This window comes from Leopardus geoffroyi, chromosome A3, assembly GCF_018350155.1.
Source record: "Leopardus geoffroyi isolate Oge1 chromosome A3, O.geoffroyi_Oge1_pat1.0, whole genome shotgun sequence".
Taxonomy (NCBI): domain Eukaryota; kingdom Metazoa; phylum Chordata; class Mammalia; order Carnivora; family Felidae; genus Leopardus; species Leopardus geoffroyi.
This window is the reverse complement of record NC_059336.1, coordinates 90601673-90618936: the sequence shown is the minus strand read 5'-3', so window position 1 is coordinate 90618936 and position 17264 is coordinate 90601673. Positions and strand designations below refer to the sequence as shown.

Here is a 17264-nt window from a genome sequence, read left to right as displayed (position 1 = left end):
TTCTGGGATGGCCCCTAGCCCAGTTTCTTGGAGCAGACTCTTGGGGATGGGGTGGGGGAGGGAAGGGGAGGGAAGAATCAGAACCTGTTCTTTGGAAGAAGAAGCAGGGCGGGTTCTGCGCAGGACTTTATCCAGTCATGTGGGGGAGGAGGAGCCAGCAGAGCCTGGCGGTTGCTAGGTGACCGTGGAGCAGTGGCTCCACCCCCACGGATCAGAGGAGGGTGGGTGCATGACGTCAGGTGGAGCTGGTGCTGCGGCCACTGAGGCTGCCATCAGCCTTAGCTGGTGAACTGGGCCTGGCGCCTCTCCGGTGCCTGCCGGAGCCAGGCTGACCCACTGCGCACCTGCGGGGGCTTCTGCGTCTGAGCCACAGCCATTTGCAGGCTGGGAAGCAGTCCAGCAGAGAAGCTGAGGCTGCATTGTTGGGATTTGATGCACTAATCTCCTGTCTCCGCCGCCTTTCCCTCTGTTCGGTCTTTTTCCCTCCCTCCCTTCGTCTGTCCTTCCTCTGTGTGTTTGTCCATCCTCCTCTGTCCCTCCTTCTCTTTCCTCTCCTGGCTTTCTTTGGTTTTCTGCAATGATGAGACAGGCACCGACAGCCCGAAAGGTACTCTTGCTTGCTCTGGTCCTGCTGCCGGGTTGCCAGGGCGATGGTGGCAGCAGGCTGCTGGGGTGGGGGTGGGGGCTGATTGACTTCATCTGTCTACCTGGTTGGGGGAGGAGGGTGGGGTTGAAGGTGGGGTGCAGGGAGAGGTGTGTGTCACTGCCATGCCCCACACGCTGGAAATTTGCTCCCTGCTCTGCCTGATTTGGCCTCTGACTGAGTGTGTGTTCTGGGCCTTGTACCCAGTAGCCTCACAACCGTGGGGTTCAGGCAGCTTTTGCTGCAAACTGCCTCTGGGAGTTTCCTGCGAGAGGATTTGGGAAGCAGGTCCCTGTGTCTTCATGCCTTTAGCAGGACTGCCTCACCCTTATCCTTTGCTAGGATGCCTCTTGGTTGTACTCCCAGCATCCCTCCCCCACCAGGGTGTGTATTAAGGGGCTTTCCCAGTGTGGGATGGGGACCCTAGAGGTCTTTGACCCTCAGCTATGGAGGCTAAGCTCAGGGTAGGAGGGGTGGGCGTTGGTCTCCTTGGACTCAACGTCTCCTAGAAGCAGGGTCTAGGCCAAATCTATCTTTGCTGGAGCTATGAGACTCTGTGTAGCAAGAACATAATTTGGGACTCAAGATTAATCATGTGTTTTAGTTTAGGGCAGTAGTTTATTTATGCTGCTGCCCACCTCCATGTCCTTTCTTGCAGCTGGGTGGGGTTACTTTGCTGAGCTCTGGGCTTCTGGTTAATGCAGTATTCATGTTTCTGTCACCTGAGCCCTCTGCCCTAGGGATGGAGACTGCTGCAGGATCTGGCCCTGGGGAATGGGGTAGGGTAGAGAGGATGGCTGCCTTAGGGGCCTGATTCCCTCTACTGGGGTCGTATCCCTCACTTCTGGACATCTAGCATCACTCTGGTCACACAGTATTTCTAGGGAGTCTTCTGTAGAGTCTAGCACTTAAAGGAAAGGGCTGACCTGGGAAAGTCCTTGGGAGTGGTGGGTGGGTGGGGCCTCTGGCTCTGGGCTGGAGTGCCAGAAGGACTAATCTCTGGGGACCTCTGCCAGCTGCTGCCTTTGGTCCCCTGTGGCTTAGCCTAGGAGACGGGGATTTCTGGGATATCCAGGGTGTTCGAAGGGGTGAGGTCTGCAAGGGTTGGGCATAAGTGGGACAAGGAGCCAATGGGGGAACAGGAGTTCCGAGTTCTTGGCGTGGGAACAAGGTAATTCACTGGAGGGAAAAAAGGACGGGGTGGGGATGGGAGTGGGTAAGCAGCTAACTGTAGCCCCATTCCTGGTACTTCTTCTGCTCTCATTGCTGTCCCTTCTGCTGTCTGTCTTTCTGCCATTATCCTTTCTTTCCTGACTACTTCTCCTCTGGCTCCTGTTGCCTGTCCAGACCACAACTCGGCGGCCCAAGGTGAGGAAAAAAAAAAAAAAAGCCTCTGTACAAGCCACTGCTGAGTGTAGACACACATTTCAGGCATGTGCATGTGTGTGGGCATGTGTATGAGCAAGTAGAAGTTGGTCACGGTGCATCCTCGGTTCTCTTTTTCAGAGGAGTGAGGGGACTGAGGGTAGTGACAGGCCTCTCCTGCAAAAATGACTTCTTAGGAGAGTGTATGGGCCAGTAGCCTGAATGCAAAAGAGATATGAGAGTGGTTGTGGTTAATCAGGGCTGGCTTTCTTCAAAAAGGGCATTTTGACCAGTTTTGATGCATGAATGGGGGTAGAAGTTGGAAAAAAGGTAAAGAACTTGGCAGTGTCAACGTCAGGGGATAAGGAGCTGGGGGTGTCTGTGGGTAGCATGTGGTCTCTGAATGTCAGCCCACCAGGAATGCTTCAGGGCTCAGTACTTCAAGGGAGAGCACTGGACAGGCCTGTCTGCTCCAGGGCCTGGGGCTTCAGAGAGCTCCTCTGCCTCAGCCCCACAGGGTCTGGGTAGATACTGCCTGATTAGAGCCCCTCTGTCTTGGGGGGAGAGAGATGACAGAAGGTTGGCTGTACTGACCGTGTTTCAAGGGGGAGCCTAGGAGTACAACTTTCAGTCTGGCCCTTTTACCTGCAGGGTCCCCTAAAGTAGACCAAGGGAGGGAGAATCAGCTCAACTTCCAAAGAGTGGGATACAGAGCTTGGTACCTGCACTCCTAGCCCAGAATTCTCTGGGAACATGGAAGTTAGAGAACAAACTCCAGTTTGTTCTTTTGCTCTGGGAATGACATTGGGGTACTTTTTCTCCTGGGGGAGGAGGGTACAGGCCCAGAGCAATGATAGGACTGGGAGTATTTGGAAATTGCCAGAATGATCACAACTGGGTCACAGAGGGGAGGTCTGGGGAGTAAGGGATTCTGCTGTAAGTGGGTAGTGCCAGAGCTGGGAGGAATGTGGGGTCAGTGCCAAGGGAGGAGCATTATAATCTTATGTCTTCTTCTATCACTTCCTCCCTCTCCCCTCTGCCTGCCTCCCGCCTCCCCCGTCCTTTGTCACCATTTCTGACTTTGTCATTTTTCCTCTCTCCTTCACTTTGCTTCTCTGTTCTCACTGTGCTTTGATATTCTGTCTCACTGTCTTTTTCCTTCTCTGCCTCCTTCCCTTGACATATTCTCATATTCTGTCTCTCACCACCCCTGTTCTTTTTCTGGTCTGCCCCTGCCCTCTCTGAATAGCCCACCCGCCCAGCCAGTACTGGGGTGGCTGGGGCCAGTAGCTCCCTGGGCCCCTCTGGCTCAGCATCAGCAGGTGAGCTGAGCAGCAGTGAGCCCAGCACCCCAGCTCAGACTCCCCTGGCAGCACCCATCATCCCCACACCGGCTCTCACCTCTCCTGGAGCAGCACCCCCGTTGCCTTCCCCCTCCAAGGTAAGGACTGGGGTTGGAGTGAACAAGAACCAAGATACAGAGGGCACCTATGACCCTGGGAAGGATCTTGGAAATTTTCCAGGGTTGGGGGAGACCCAGAATTTGGATCAGCAGGGTGGGGACATAGCATATGGTTAGCCTGTCATTGACTTGGCTACCCTTTCTTTCTTTCCTTCTTCCACACTTGCCCCTTATGCATTGGTCTTTTCTCAGATGTTTGTATGCCACTTGCTTTTGACCCTGGGGCTCTAGAATGTTGTTTGCATACAGTCTTGTCCCTTTGCTCCAGCTCAACCTTGGTGGGAGGAGGGGGAGGCCGTGCACCCACTGAGGGGTTTCTCCTTTGTAGGAGGAGGAGGGGCTGAGGGCCCAAGTACGGGATCTGGAGGAGAAACTGGAGACCCTGCGGTTGAAACGGGCAGAAGACAAGGCAAAGCTAAAAGAGCTGGAGAAACATAAGATCCAGCTGGAGCAGGTGCAGGAATGGAAGAGCAAAATGCAGGAGCAGCAGGCGGACCTGCAACGACGCCTCAAGGAGGCGCGGAAGGTGGGACTTGGGGTGAAAGGGGCTGGCTGGGGAGCTTGGGACCCAAGCCACTGTACCAGTAACTGGGCCAGAGCCTAGAACATCCAGTGAGAAGGGGCACATGAGGCATCTCTCTGCTTGCACTCCCACCAACCTCCACTCCTCCTTAGGAAGCCAAAGAGGCACTGGAGGCGAAGGAACGTTACATGGAGGAGATGGCTGACACTGCTGATGCCATCGAGATGGCCACTCTGGACAAGGAGATGGCTGAAGAGCGGGCTGAGTCCCTGCAGCAGGAGGTGGAGGCATTGAAAGAACGTGTGGATGAGCTCACCACTGACTTAGAGATCCTCAAGGCTGAGATTGAAGAGAAGGGTAAGGGGCCAGGAGCTGCTGGGGGCCAAATGGTGGGGTTAGAACTATGTCTGAAAGTGTTAATGGTCTTCCCCAGGCTCAGATGGGGCAGCGTCCAGTTATCAGCTCAAGCAGCTCGAGGAGCAGAATGCCCGCCTAAAGGATGCCCTGGTGAGGTAGGATCCCCTCCCTGCTTGGCTCCGGAGCTCACTCTCCTGTCCCCAAACGTATCATAGCGCCCATTGCCAGTGATGTGGACACATACTTTCTCCCTTCTCCCTCCCCGCTTCCCCATAGGATGCGGGATCTTTCTTCCTCGGAGAAGCAGGAGCATGTGAAACTCCAGAAGCTCATGGAAAAGAAGAACCAAGAGCTGGAAGTTGTGAGGCAACAGCGGGAGCGTCTGCAGGAAGAGCTGAGCCAGGCGGAGAGCACCATCGATGAGCTCAAGGAGCAGGTCTGGGGACCCCAGCCTCTGGCCCAGAGGACCCCTCTCCCAGGTTGGTGCCTCTTTTTTCTAGGCACCTTTCAGCAGCCCTTTTCTCTGTTCCCTCCATGTAACACAGGTGGATGCTGCTCTGGGTGCTGAGGAGATGGTGGAGATGCTAACAGACCGGAACTTGAATCTAGAAGAGAAAGTGCGAGAGTTGAGAGAGACCGTGGGGGACTTGGTAAGAGAACAGACCCCAGATTTCCCACCCCGATGGAGGGTGTTTGGAAGACACTTGCTGAAAGAGGGACTGACACATGACCCCTTTGAGCAGGGTGTGCGGTGAGTGGCCCCACCCTGACTTCTACTCTGACTCTGCTTTTCCTTTGCCTCTACTGCCTTGGTACCTTCCAGGAAGCGATGAATGAGATGAACGATGAGCTGCAGGAGAATGCGCGCGAGACAGAACTGGAGCTGCGGGAGCAGCTGGACATGGCGGGCGCGAGGGTTCGGGAGGCCCAGAAGCGTGTAGAAGCAGCTCAGGAGACTGTTGCAGACTACCAGCAAACCATCAAGAAGTACCGCCAGCTGACCGCCCACCTTCAGGTGCCTCCGTACCCCCTGCTGTCCACTCATGATTGCCCAGGGCTCCCTCCTGCCCCAGCTGTGCCTCATTGTCTGTCTCTGCCCCCAGGATGTGAATCGGGAACTGACAAACCAGCAAGAAGCATCTGTGGAGAGGCAGCAGCAGCCACCCCCGGAGACTTTTGACTTTAAAATCAAGTTTGCTGAGACTAAGGCTCATGCCAAGGTTAAGAAAATGGATAGACCAGAGAGTGGGGAGTGTTGGGGCATCCAGCCTGGGTGTGGCCGTAGGCTGATCTGGCGTGGGGCTCTGGACTTCAGGTTGCTGGAGGAGGGGGTGCTTTGTGTGGTGGTTTGGAAGACTCCTGAAGCAGGGGACCTGGTGGAGCAAAGCATGGTGGCTCTGAGACTCTTTCCAGCCTGGCTGAGAGCCTGCCTCCCTGTCCACCTCACAGGCAATTGAGATGGAATTGAGGCAGATGGAGGTGGCCCAGGCCAACCGTCACATGTCCCTGCTTACAGCCTTCATGCCAGACAGCTTCCTTCGGCCAGGTGGGGACCATGACTGTGTCCTGGTGCTGCTGCTCATGCCTCGTCTCATTTGCAAGGTATGGCCAATCAATCTAATCACATGTTCAACAGGAATCTGTTGAACTTGCTGTGTGACAGGCATTGAGGATGCTGAGCAAAGATAGCAGCCACCATCCCTGCTCATAAAGAGTTTATGATGTAGTGGAGGAATATAGTCAGCAAAGTCGCAGAGGAATGTGTATTACAGATGGTGGGTTTTGATGAGGAGGTAGCTTCTTTGAGAGAGCACGGCCTGGGCTCTGATTTAGATGGGGTGGTGTCACTGAAGGAGTAACATTTGAGCTGAGACCCAGAAGATGACTAGGAACTAGTGGGGGAATAATTGTCAGGATAGAATTCAGGTAAAAGGGTAGCAGGAGCAGCAGGAGCTTTAAGGCAGGAAAGAGCTTGGGCCCACTGGCTCCACATTCCAAATCCTCATAACCAACCAGTAATCACATCATTATCTTTTCCCTGTGTGAGACTCCCTGACTATCTAGGAGCCGTTTCTGCTTTTCTCCTCCACGTGTGTCCATGCCCCCGACGTAGTTGCTCAGTTTTGTGTCCTGTATTCCTGAGTCTGTGTTCTCCATCCTCTTCTCTGAGCCCCAGGTCCCTGGTGCTTCTTCCCACAGGCAGAGCTGATCCGGAAGCAGGCCCAGGAGAAGTTTGAACTAAGCGAAAACTGTTCAGAGAGGCCTGGGCTCCGAGGAGCTGCAGGGGAGCAGCTCAGCTTTGCTGCCGGGCTGGTGTACTCACTGAGTCTATTGCAGGCCACACTCCACCGCTATGAGCAGTAAGTGATCCCTGGCCCCACTCTAAGGCCGCAGGCTGAGATTGGATAGAACCGACATTGCCTGGCAGGCCTTGGCCTCAGAGGACCCTTCTCTGGTCTCTAGCGCCCTCTCTCAGTGCAATGTGGACGTGTATAAGAAGGTTGGCAGCCTCTACCCTGAGATGAGTGCCCACGAGCGCTCCTTGGATTTCCTCATTGAGCTGCTACACAAGGATCAGCTGGATGAGACTGTCAACGTAGAGCCTCTCACTAAGGCCATCAAGTACTACCAGGTCTGGGGCAAGAGTTCAGGCTTGGCATAGGAGGGAGGGAAGGTTTTTCCTGGTAGGGCTGTTGGCAGCATAGCCAAGGTTGTCTGTCCCCAGCTGGCTGCCTATGGCTTGGCTTGCTCTTAGAGGAGCTTGCCTGAGGATGCAGTTCCCTGGGGGTTTCAGATTCTCCTGTACCTCTGGAGTCCCATGATGACTGGGGCTCCAATTACAGTTTGGGAAGAATTCTCCGTCCTTCCAAGACCTAAAGATTGCCTGTTGCTTTGTCATTTCCCCTCAGCATCTGTACAGTATCCATCTTGCTGAACAGCCCGAGGACAGTACCATGCAGCTGGCTGACCACATTAAGGTAAAGGTTCTGGGCCAGTGGTTGAGCCCCCTGTAGATATCAGAAATGGAGGACATCAGATCAAGAGATCTGGCCCTCAAGAGGTGTCACATAAGACTGGAACAAGGTCAGATCAGGGAAGCCAGAGAATGAACATCTTTATGGGGGTCAGTGGAGGGTGGGGACTTCTTAGAGATGGATGGTGATGGTGCAGAAGGGCTCCTGTTGGGGGCTGACAACCACATGCATCTATCCTTACAGTTCACCCAGAGTGCCCTTGACTGCATGAGCGTAGAAGTGGGACGGCTGCGTGCCTTCTTGCAGGTGAGAGCACAGCTCGATCTCTTGGACCTCCTCCTCCTTGTTAACCCCCGCCTCCTCACCTCCAGCCCTAATGCTGACTTGGTTCCCCGTCTGTTTCATATTCTCTGAGTAGGGTGGACAGGAGGCTTCAGATATTGCCCTCCTGCTCCGGGACCTGGAGACATCATGTAGTGACATCCGCCAGTTCTGCAAGAAGATCCGAAGGCGAATGCCAGGCACAGATGCTCCTGGGATCCCAGCTGCACTGGCCTTTGGACCACAGGTTTAGGGCAGCGATGGGGGGAAGGAAAGGAAGCTGAGTAGAACCAGGAAGGGCTTAGGGTGTCAAGATCTGGATCTGGTCAGGGAACAAGAATGGTTTTAAGGTAACTGGGAACTGTGGTGCTGGACTCCGGGTGGGCTCCTGACTCTGGGCTGTTGCACAGGTGTCCGACACACTCCTAGACTGCAGGAAACACTTGACGTGGGTGGTGGCTGTGCTGCAGGAGGTGGCAGCTGCTGCCGCCCAGCTCATTGCCCCACTGGCAGAGAATGAGGGACTGCCTGTGGCTGCCCTGGAGGAGCTGGCTTTCAAAGCAAGCGAGCAGGTAGGCCTGGACGGCAGGGCAGACATGGTGGGGGAGTGATATGGCCAGTGTGGGATTTTCACTACTGCCCTCGGCTCCTGTAGATCTATGGGACCCCCTCCAGCAGCCCCTATGAGTGTCTGCGCCAGTCGAGCAACATCCTCATCAGTACCATGAACAAACTGGCCACGGCCATGCAGGAGGGAGAGTATGATGCAGAGCGGCCCCCCAGCAAGGTGGGTGGGGAGCTCTGTGGAGGGGCTTCAGGGGCTCAGGGGAACAGGACTTGGCAGAGCTGCTGCTGGTTGTGGAAGGACTGGGAGGCGGGAGCGGGGAATCCAGAGGGCACCGCCCTGCTTAGAAGGCAAGGTTTTCCCTATGCCCAGCTCTCTCTGGAAGGAGAATGTTGGTGACCTCCTCTCACTACCCCTGCCTCTGCTCTTGCTTGACCCCTAGCCTCCCCCAGTTGAGCTGCGGGCTGCAGCCCTTCGTGCAGAGATCACTGATGCTGAAGGCCTGGGCTTGAAGCTTGAAGATAGAGAGACAGTTATCAAGGAGTTGAAGAAGTCACTCAAAATCAAGGTGAGGGTGTAGGGTAGGCTCAGGAGCTAGGGGGCTGGGAAGTATGCTGAGGTACAGGTCAGCACTGAGTGTTGGGGATCTCCTGGGGCTGAGACTGGTTGAGGACTGAGGGGAGAAGTGGCACCTGTGATCAGTGTGGGGAACAGCTGTGGGCCTTTAGGAGCTTTCTGGTTGGTGCTCTGTCACAGGTCCCTGGGGGCCCTGGGAGGATGTAAGGGAGGGTGTAAGGGAACTGGACACTCTGACCTTCGCCAGGGGGAGGAACTAAGTGAGGCCAACGTGCGGCTAAGCCTCTTGGAGAAGAAGCTGGACAGTGCTGCCAAGGATGCAGATGAGCGCATCGAGAAAGTCCAGACTCGCCTGGAGGAGACCCAGGCACTGCTGCGGAAGAAGGAGAAGTCAGGCACCTTCCCTGGGCCCCTGCTTATTCCACCCCTCCACCCTGCCAGCCAGTCTCCCTCCTAACTCATCCCCCCATCCAGGCCCTATCAGAGTGAGACTCTCCCCAGGGGAGCAGATGCCATCTCCTTTCCCCACTGCTAACACCATTGTGTCACCCCAGTCATACCATGTGCTGCTCCTGGCTCCTCACCAGCAGGGCTACTCCAAGGACCTGTCTGGACTGAGAAATGGGGACGGGGCTCTGGGGAAAGGGCATTGCCCAAGCCCGGATTTCTTTTTCACAGAGAGTTTGAGGAGACGATGGATGCACTCCAGGCTGACATTGACCAGCTAGAGGCAGAGAAGGCAGAGCTAAAGCAGCGGCTGAACAGCCAGTCGAAGCGCACGATTGAGGGGCTCCGGGGGCCCCCTCCCTCGGGTATTGCTACCCTGGTCTCTGGCATTGCTGGTGGTGAGTGCAGTGGGACAGGCACCATTGGCGCAGAGGAGATTGAATGGCCTCCCTCCTGTCCTTGGCCTCAGTTTGACTTCTACCCGCCTCTTACTGGACGTTCAGCTAGGAATGTGCTTGCCCAGTTTCACTCTGGCAGTTTTTCACCAAGTTTTTACTTCTCCTGAAGATATGTGCAGAGGTTCCCCCCGCTCCCCCAGCCCTGATCAAGGTGGGGCATTACCAACTTGTCAGTGGACCTCAGAATTACCATAACAGTTAGACTCTAGCATATGTCCCTTTTGGACCTGCAGTCTGGCCTTTCTGTCCCAGCCCTATATCCCAGAGGGTCATCAGCCTGCAGCAGATTGGGCTAACTCTGCTGCCGTATCCAGCCATGCCTGGTTCCTGCACTTGATGGCTCCTCTGCTTACACTTTGCATTTCCCCCTACTGAATTCACATGGCTTTACTCCATGGTGTGGTTGTCCCATTGCTGACTTCTCCCACTTGGGGCTTGTGTACTGACCTCTTCCTGGTCTCCAGTGTGGTCAGGGCTCCTTACCTGGAGTTTTTCTGGTTATTGGGCCCACGCTCCCCAGTTTTCCTGGATCATGGAGGTGGCTACTGCCATGTTAGTTCTCATCTGCTCTATAGTTTTTCAGTTTCTTACCTCCAGAAGACAGACTTCTTGCCCTAAAGCCCTCAAGATCTCTAGAGCTCCCCTGCTATGCCTGTCTCTTGTCACCTGGCCTCACCTAGGGTCTTGTTCTCATCAAAGCCCCCCTCACTGGTGCCTCTTGATCTTGGGAGGTGACCAAGTACCTTGTTGACTTTGGACTCCTGTGGTACAGTGGGCTCCTGTTCTTTGGGGAAGGGGTCTCCAGAAGTTACCATGTTGTGTTGTTTTAGCACAGGCTTTTTAAACAGATACCGGTTCAGACTTACAAAATTTCCCACCAAAAAGAGTGTCTTTCGCCTCAGAACAGTGGGGAACCCAAGGAGCAGGAATGTGGCTGCATCTTCAACTTCAGCTTTTCTACTGCGGGAAACAAGGGTGCAGACTTCTCAGGGTCTTGGGAGCATCCCCTCTGCCCTTCTTGGAGATGGAATATGAGGCAGAGAGGCTGGAACGCCACATGCCCCAAGTGCTTCCTCCACGCACACCCCCACTGCTGTTCTTCCTTATGCTCTGCACCCTGTCTCATGGCCTTATTCCTCTTTCTTAGCTTTCCTTCACACGTATTTGCTCGTATCCCAGATGCAGAGGGCAGAGGCAGGGTCTTATTAGAGGAGGAGTGATTAGGGTTTCCATGTAGGTTGTGACCAGCATTCCTCTGGTGTGACCTCTTAGCCCCAAATTGTCTAACTCCTCTCTCCTCTCTTCCTGCTCCCCCATGGGCTATTCCGATCACAGAAGAACAGCAGCGAGGTAGAGACCCACCCTGGTGGGGGGTTACCGGGGCTGTGGGAACCCACCCTGGTGAGGGTTACCAGCCTGGGGGAGCAGGATAAGGCTCCCCCCTTGGGAGCAAGCAGGACTGGAGGTGGGAGTGGATAAGGAGAGGGGTTGAGTGGAGATGGGGCCCATCTTCAGCCCTCTCCACTTGGAGCTGATGGCATTTGTCTTGGTACACACAGGAGGCACCCCCGGGCAGGCTCCAGGGTCTGTTGCAGGCCCTGGGCTGGTGAAGGATTCACCCCTGCTGCTGCAGCAGATCTCTGCCATGAGGCTGTATATCTCTCAGCTACAGCATGAGAATAGCATCCTCAAGGTGAGTTGTTCACAAGGAGGACTGGGGTGCAGGTGGAGCCCCCCCTGCCCCATTGATGATAGATGGCAGGGCCTTCTGTCACCTCTCACTGCCATTCCTCTTCTTTCCTTCACAGGGAGCCCAGATGAAGGCGTCCTTAGCAGCCCTGCCCCCCCTGCATGTGGCAAAGCTCTCACCCCATGAGGGCCCTGATAGTGAGCTAACAGCTGGAGCGCTGTATCGTAAGACCAGCCAGCTGTTGGAGACGTTGAATCAACTGAGCACGCACACCCACGTAGTAGATATCACTCGTACCAGCCCTGGTATGGAGCCACCAACCCCTGAGATTAATAATATACCCCCTCCCTTTGCCCCAGGGATGTAACCCCTACCCAGGCAGCTGCCATACTGTAGAGGCTCTTCCTGGCATTGCTTTTTGGCCTCAGTGTTCAATTTGCTTGATTCACCCATTACGTACCTGCTCCATGAGAAGGTCTAGTATCTTCACTTTCTGACTCTTAATCCAGTATAGCTGCCTGCTTGGGCCTTGGTGGGCCTCACTAGCCTTCCCTCCCCACAGCTGCCAAGAGCCCGTCGGCCCAGCTCCTGGAGCAGGTGGCTCAGCTCAAGTCCTTAAGTGACACCATCGAGAAACTCAAGGTTAGCTCAGACCCTGCCCTTCCTCAGTCTACAGAGTTTGCTTCATAGTGTTCTCTGGTGGAATCCTTAGCACATTTGTTTCCACAGGCACTCCCATATTTCCTTTGAGCCCAGCCCTGTGATAAGAGGTAGAGGGCAAGGTGGGGTTCCTGCTTTGGAAGCTCACTGTCCCAGTGCAGACAGAAGACAGATTTTCATCAACAAAATGGGTTGAGCTAGGATCATCTTGAGAGTGTGTGGTTTGGGTGCAGCTTCTTCAGTGCTGAGATCGCTGTGGGGTAGAATGGTTGCGGATGGCTTCCCAGGGGCCGTAGAATCTGAGTTGGACCTTAAAGGATAAGGATCTGTAAAGTAAGGATATTGGATAGGGATGGGGTTGGAGGTGAGAGCAAAAGTATGATGACAGAGAGGACCGGGTCCCTGCCCCCTGATATTAGTGTCCCTGTGAAGCCAGGGAGATACTGGGCTAGCCTGTGGGGGTCCCCTAAATGAACCCTTGTTCCACTCCTTACCAGGATGAGGTCCTTAAGGAGACCGTATCTCAGCGCCCTGGAGCCACGGTCCCCACTGACTTTGCCACTTTCCCTTCATCAGCCTTCCTCAGGGTAAGAGGGAGCATTCGGGGGGAGGATGGGCAGTATTGAGGGCTCACGTGGGTCCTTCCCCTCTCCTCCAGAATATGAAGAGGGCTTTGGGGTCTCAGGTCCAACAACTGCACATCCTGAGTTGCCTGGCCAAGTCTTACTTATAAGGGACTCAAGAGTGCTTGCAGTGCTTCCAGAAATTCAGTATTTTAGCAGTTAAACATCTATGATTTTTGACACCAGGAGAGACTCAAAACTCCCTTGTCAGACTATGTACCTCAATTCTGATTTGAAATATGTGGTCACCGAAGTTTAGGATCCTCAAAGCCTATCTCGCAGGGACTGCCTGAGTCTCCATGCTCAGAGGCCTTGTGAGTGGCACACAGCTCAGGTGACCTCTTCCCCTTGCCAACTCCCAGGCCAAGGAGGAGCAGCAGGACGACACTGTCTACATGGGCAAAGTGACCTTCTCGTGCGCAGCTGGCCTTGGACAGCGACACCGGCTGGTGCTGACCCAGGAGCAGCTGCACCAGCTTCATGGTCGCCTCATCTCCTAAGTGCTCCTTCTCCTCTCCCACACCCACCCCTTGCCCCATCCACTTCTACTCTCAGCCCTCCTGGTGCCATTCTGCCTGATGCACAGCCACCTCAGTTAGTCCCCATTGTAGAACCGTGTGTGTACAGCTGTTCCTGCCCTACTCAGCTTCACTTCTGCCAGTCAGTGCCCTGCTCCTGCCCCTCGACTTGGGTTCCCCTATTTCCATTCCCTGGCCTCTGCCAGAATTTGCTGTTCAGCTGCTCCCTCCTTCCTGAGGGGCCTCAGGGCATGTGGGGGGTAGGCTGAGACCCCACCACCAAAGGTTCAGTGAGGTCCCCCTGATAGAGGACTTCACCCCTTGATTAAAGCAACTTCTGCTTCAGTGCTTTCTGTGTGTTGTTGGGAGTGGGACTTGGGCCTTTCAGCTCAGAGTGGGAGTGGAGAAGAAGGGATGCTGAGGAGGCTTTGGCTGTGCCAAATTTGAGAGACCGATAGAATGTTCACGTGCAATAAGTTACTGTGAACAAGGGGGAAAGGGCTGGACCAAGGGCTTGGCACCTAAGTTCATCTTCAGTTAGGAGAGCTGGGACTTAGGCTCAGCTACCTAACCTCCATGTGTCTCTCAACCAGTTCCTGTTGACGGCAGAGGGACCTTTCCAGATGCAAACTGGGCCATGTTATTCCTTGCTTTAAATCCTGAAATGATTCTTCCAACTAAAATGTAAAATTTAGATAAAACCCTGAAATAGTTTCCCTAAGTATCTAGAGTATAAAATTTGAATTCACTAGAATAGCACACCTACTAGAATAGGCTGTCTATGATTTGGGTCCTGCCCACCTCTCCATCCTCTTGTGGGGCTACTTGTCCACATGTGCCTTGTGGTCTAGCCTTAGTGAATCCCTACAGTTTCTTTGCCACCCTGTGCTCTCTCAGACTCCTTTCCACAGCTCAGAATGCTAGCCCCCTCCTGCCCTCTGCTCCACCTCCCTGCCCCCATGCCGCCTCAGCTGACATCCTGTTCATGTATTAAGACCACTCTGACATTGCCACCTTAGGGAATCTCCCAATTCCTGTTGCTTGTTAGGTGCTCCTCTTCTGGATGGAGCAGAGAATATGAACCTTTTTTCCAGGTGTGCTTGGATTTAGTTGTTTTGTTACTTGGCAAGGTTTCTAATCTTTATAGTCTGTTTCTGAATCACAGCATGGAAAGAATGATACCTTACAGGGTTGCTGTGAAGGCTAAATGAGATAATGCACATGGGCTTCTAGCACTGTGCCTGGTGCACGGCAGGCTTTCTTCTCTTCCCCAGCACACACACCTGCAACACTGCTTTATGCCAGGAAGCCTCTCTTTCCATTGTAATCATTAGTTAACCCATCTGTCGCTCACTTTAGACAAACTGAGAGTTCCAACAAGATGTCTTTTATTTCTTCATCCCCCCAAACACAGGAGAAGAGTACACGTTTGGGGAAGAGAACTGTGAGTTTCATTTTGAAAATGAGTTTGAGGTGCTTGTGAGAATGCCCGAGTGCAGATGGCCATTGGCAGTTGGAGCCAGCTGGGTCTGGAGCTTAGGGAAGTCTAGGTTGGAGATACAGATAGGGGAACGAGCTGTGTCAGTGGTGGTTGGAGATTTGGATGAAGTGTAGTGTCTTAGTTCAGGTTCCTCAGAAAATCGAGCCAGAGGCAAAGCTGAAATGCTAGTGCTTAAGGCAGCTGCAGTCTCCAACCACTGAGATGGAGGAAGAGGATTGAGGGAAGCTAGGCAGGGAAAAAAAAGAAATGAGGTATGTTTTTAGGAGTTGGCCGCTGCTTCACAAAGACACAGCTAACCCCTTGCCTGTGTGTACCGTCTCTGGATAGACTGTTGAGAAACACTGTGCCCAGCTGGAACATTCCATTGGGATTGATGGAAGGATGGAGAGCAGATTCACCCCCTCTTCCTCCTGTGTTCTTTTGTTGCTCCAAGTTTTCCCTCCCTCACTTGCTGGGATTGCATTACTTGGCCACCAGGAAAGCTGGATCCCATGCCCTGCAGCCATCCAAGTCCTGAAGTAGTGAGGTGAGCAGAAAGGCACTGGCCCAAAGGACTTGGTCAAGGCAGAGCAAGCAACTGAAGGCCTGGAAATCAGGTGAGGCCTCAAGTCACCCGAGGAGAGTGTCCAGGGCAGGGGAAGGCAAGAGCCCGGGGCAGTCCTGAGTGTTACAGAGCCTGCAGTGGAGCTCAAGGGAGCATCCATTGAAGAAAGGTCCCCAGAAGAAGTGTCACAAGGCCAAGGAGGAGAGGTAGTCAGCAGGCTCTGATACAGCTCAGAGGTCCTGTGGGCTGCATTCTGGAAAGTAGCACCTGATTCTCAGATGCCTGATGAGCTGACCAGAGCAGTCTTGGTGGAATAGAGGGAGCAGAAACTGGGGCATGGTGGCAAGAAAGGGGAGAGTGCAGCATGTGTGCACTGTGTCCCAGTGTTCAATCGTGGAAACTGATGCAAGCATCACTACAGATGGTAATGGGAGTTCCTCATGGGGCCCAAGAGGTTTCTGGAAACTGGGATGTGATGATGGAGTAGAGAAGCCTAGTGAGGCACCCTGTACCAAGGATGGAGCACAGCATGGGAAGAACCTCCTTTGATGCATCCACTCAACTCCCAGTTGTGCCATGAGAACCAGGCAGACTGGCTGGCGATTGGCAGGGGCAGGGTATAAACAGTCTCAATTTTGTCACCTAGGAACCCCTCTCTTTTTGGGGTTCTTGGGCAGATTCCTAGGGTCAACATCAATTTCCCCAACATAGCAGCTTTGTGAAGTAAGAATAAGGCTCATATCCCAGCTCTTCCTCTTATAAGCTGTGTGAATTTGGGCAAGTTGCTTAAGCTCTTGTTTTCAGTTTCTGTATCTGTACTGAGGCTAATAGCACCTTCCTCAGGTGGTATTCCTTCCACAGGTAATTTCTAGGGGAAGATTAAATGAGATACCATGCTTGACACAGGTACTCAATAAAAAAGGATATTTGGGAGAGGCTGAAACTGAATAAATGAAATACAAGTAGCCATGTTCCTAAGACATACATTTATGACACAAATAATCATATTTTGGGTCCCAAGGGATAGGCAGTCCTTGGCGCTCAGCTTTTAGCTTGTTTTCATGGTCTGTTACCATCTTACTTTCTGCCGTCCAGGTACTGTTTCCTCCTACTCTTAGCAGGCCAAGACTGAAGGAGAATCAAAGGTTTGTGGCATTCTCCCTCCCCACCCCAATTTGAATTTGCTCACTTGGTTCCCATTTTCTGTGCTACCCCACAGTGGGGAGCAGGAATGGAGGCAGTACGGAGACTTGAGTCTCTGCTGGCTAATCCTAGGAAACGTGCAAGGCTTCAGAGCCGACTGTGCCCTACCCAGCCTTGGAGCTGAAAGTGAACCAAGAGCACGTGTGCTCCAGAGCTCCAGGAGCCCAACTGGGGCAGCTTCAGAGGATGGAATACCTTTACCCCTGTCAAGTAGGCCCAGGGCACCTGGAGAACATGGGACCTGAGGGTGAGGGTTCCTCCTACCTTCCTGTGGGTGTTGTGATCCATGTAGTTCTCTCCAGTATGTATGTTGAGAAACGTGTCGTTCATCCAGGCTTCTTTCATCTTTACCACATGTGCAAGCTGAGACTGGCACTGCTGCTCCCAGGGACAGATGGCCGTTAACTGCTGAGGTGCTCAAAGGGGTGGCCTGGGACGTTTGGCTTCCATTCCTGTCCGGAAGCCTGGGGAGTTTGGGAGTGAGACCTGGACTCGTCTTGTTTAAATAACTGGTGTCGGAGTAAATATATGTCTGTCACTCTGTGTTTTGTTTTGTTACTTTTTATTATGGGAAATTTTAACATTCAAATGAAGAGCATAGGGTATAATGAATCTCCATTTGCCTGTATTTACCATTTCATGACCATTCTTATTTCCTCTACACTCCTTCACTTTTCTTTCCCCCCAGATTGTTTTGAAGCAAACCCCGGGCATCATCTTACCATTTCATTTCTAAGTATTTTAGTATCCCTAAAAGATAGTTCTTTTAAAAAAAAGAAACTACAATACCATTATTGTGCCCCAAAACTGTACTTCATCAAATATCCAGTGTT

General features: G+C 53.3%; 1 protein-coding gene across 14 annotated transcripts in view; it reads left to right on the top strand.

Moving 5' to 3' along the window:
• The window catches only part of DCTN1 (dynactin subunit 1), a 30914-nt gene extending 17386 nt beyond the window's left edge, over window positions 1–13528 (top strand). For 3 of the 14 annotated variants that reach the window (XM_045446529.1, XM_045446527.1, XM_045446525.1), the window contains 27 exons: window positions 590–607; window positions 1991–2011; window positions 3258–3449; window positions 3799–3996; window positions 4146–4350; window positions 4427–4505; window positions 4627–4786; window positions 4896–5000; window positions 5174–5365; window positions 5454–5570; window positions 5800–5952; window positions 6550–6710; window positions 6814–6982; window positions 7260–7328; window positions 7569–7631; window positions 7744–7893; window positions 8057–8218; window positions 8302–8433; window positions 8654–8779; window positions 9035–9177; window positions 9466–9632; window positions 11028–11042; window positions 11252–11385; window positions 11501–11687; window positions 11945–12024; window positions 12540–12629; window positions 13028–13528. In XM_045446529.1, coding sequence (XP_045302485.1) covers window positions 590–607; window positions 1991–2011; window positions 3258–3449; window positions 3799–3996; window positions 4146–4350; window positions 4427–4505; window positions 4627–4786; window positions 4896–5000; window positions 5174–5365; window positions 5454–5570; window positions 5800–5952; window positions 6550–6710; window positions 6814–6982; window positions 7260–7328; window positions 7569–7631; window positions 7744–7893; window positions 8057–8218; window positions 8302–8433; window positions 8654–8779; window positions 9035–9177; window positions 9466–9632; window positions 11028–11042; window positions 11252–11385; window positions 11501–11687; window positions 11945–12024; window positions 12540–12629; window positions 13028–13165 — 3426 coding nt within the window. In that variant the 3' untranslated portion in view covers window positions 13166–13528. Of the gene's footprint in view, window positions 1–210; window positions 608–1990; window positions 2012–3257; window positions 3450–3798; window positions 3997–4145; window positions 4351–4426; window positions 4506–4626; window positions 4787–4895; window positions 5001–5173; window positions 5366–5453; window positions 5571–5799; window positions 5953–6549; window positions 6711–6813; window positions 6983–7259; window positions 7329–7568; window positions 7632–7743; window positions 7894–8056; window positions 8219–8301; window positions 8434–8653; window positions 8780–9034; window positions 9178–9465; window positions 9633–11027; window positions 11043–11251; window positions 11386–11500; window positions 11688–11944; window positions 12025–12539; window positions 12630–13027 lie in introns of those variants that run through there. The other 11 variants (XM_045446538.1, XM_045446533.1, XM_045446532.1 and 8 more) reach the window with 6 other exon arrangements.
• The last annotated feature ends 3736 nt before the right edge of the window (window positions 13529–17264 follow it).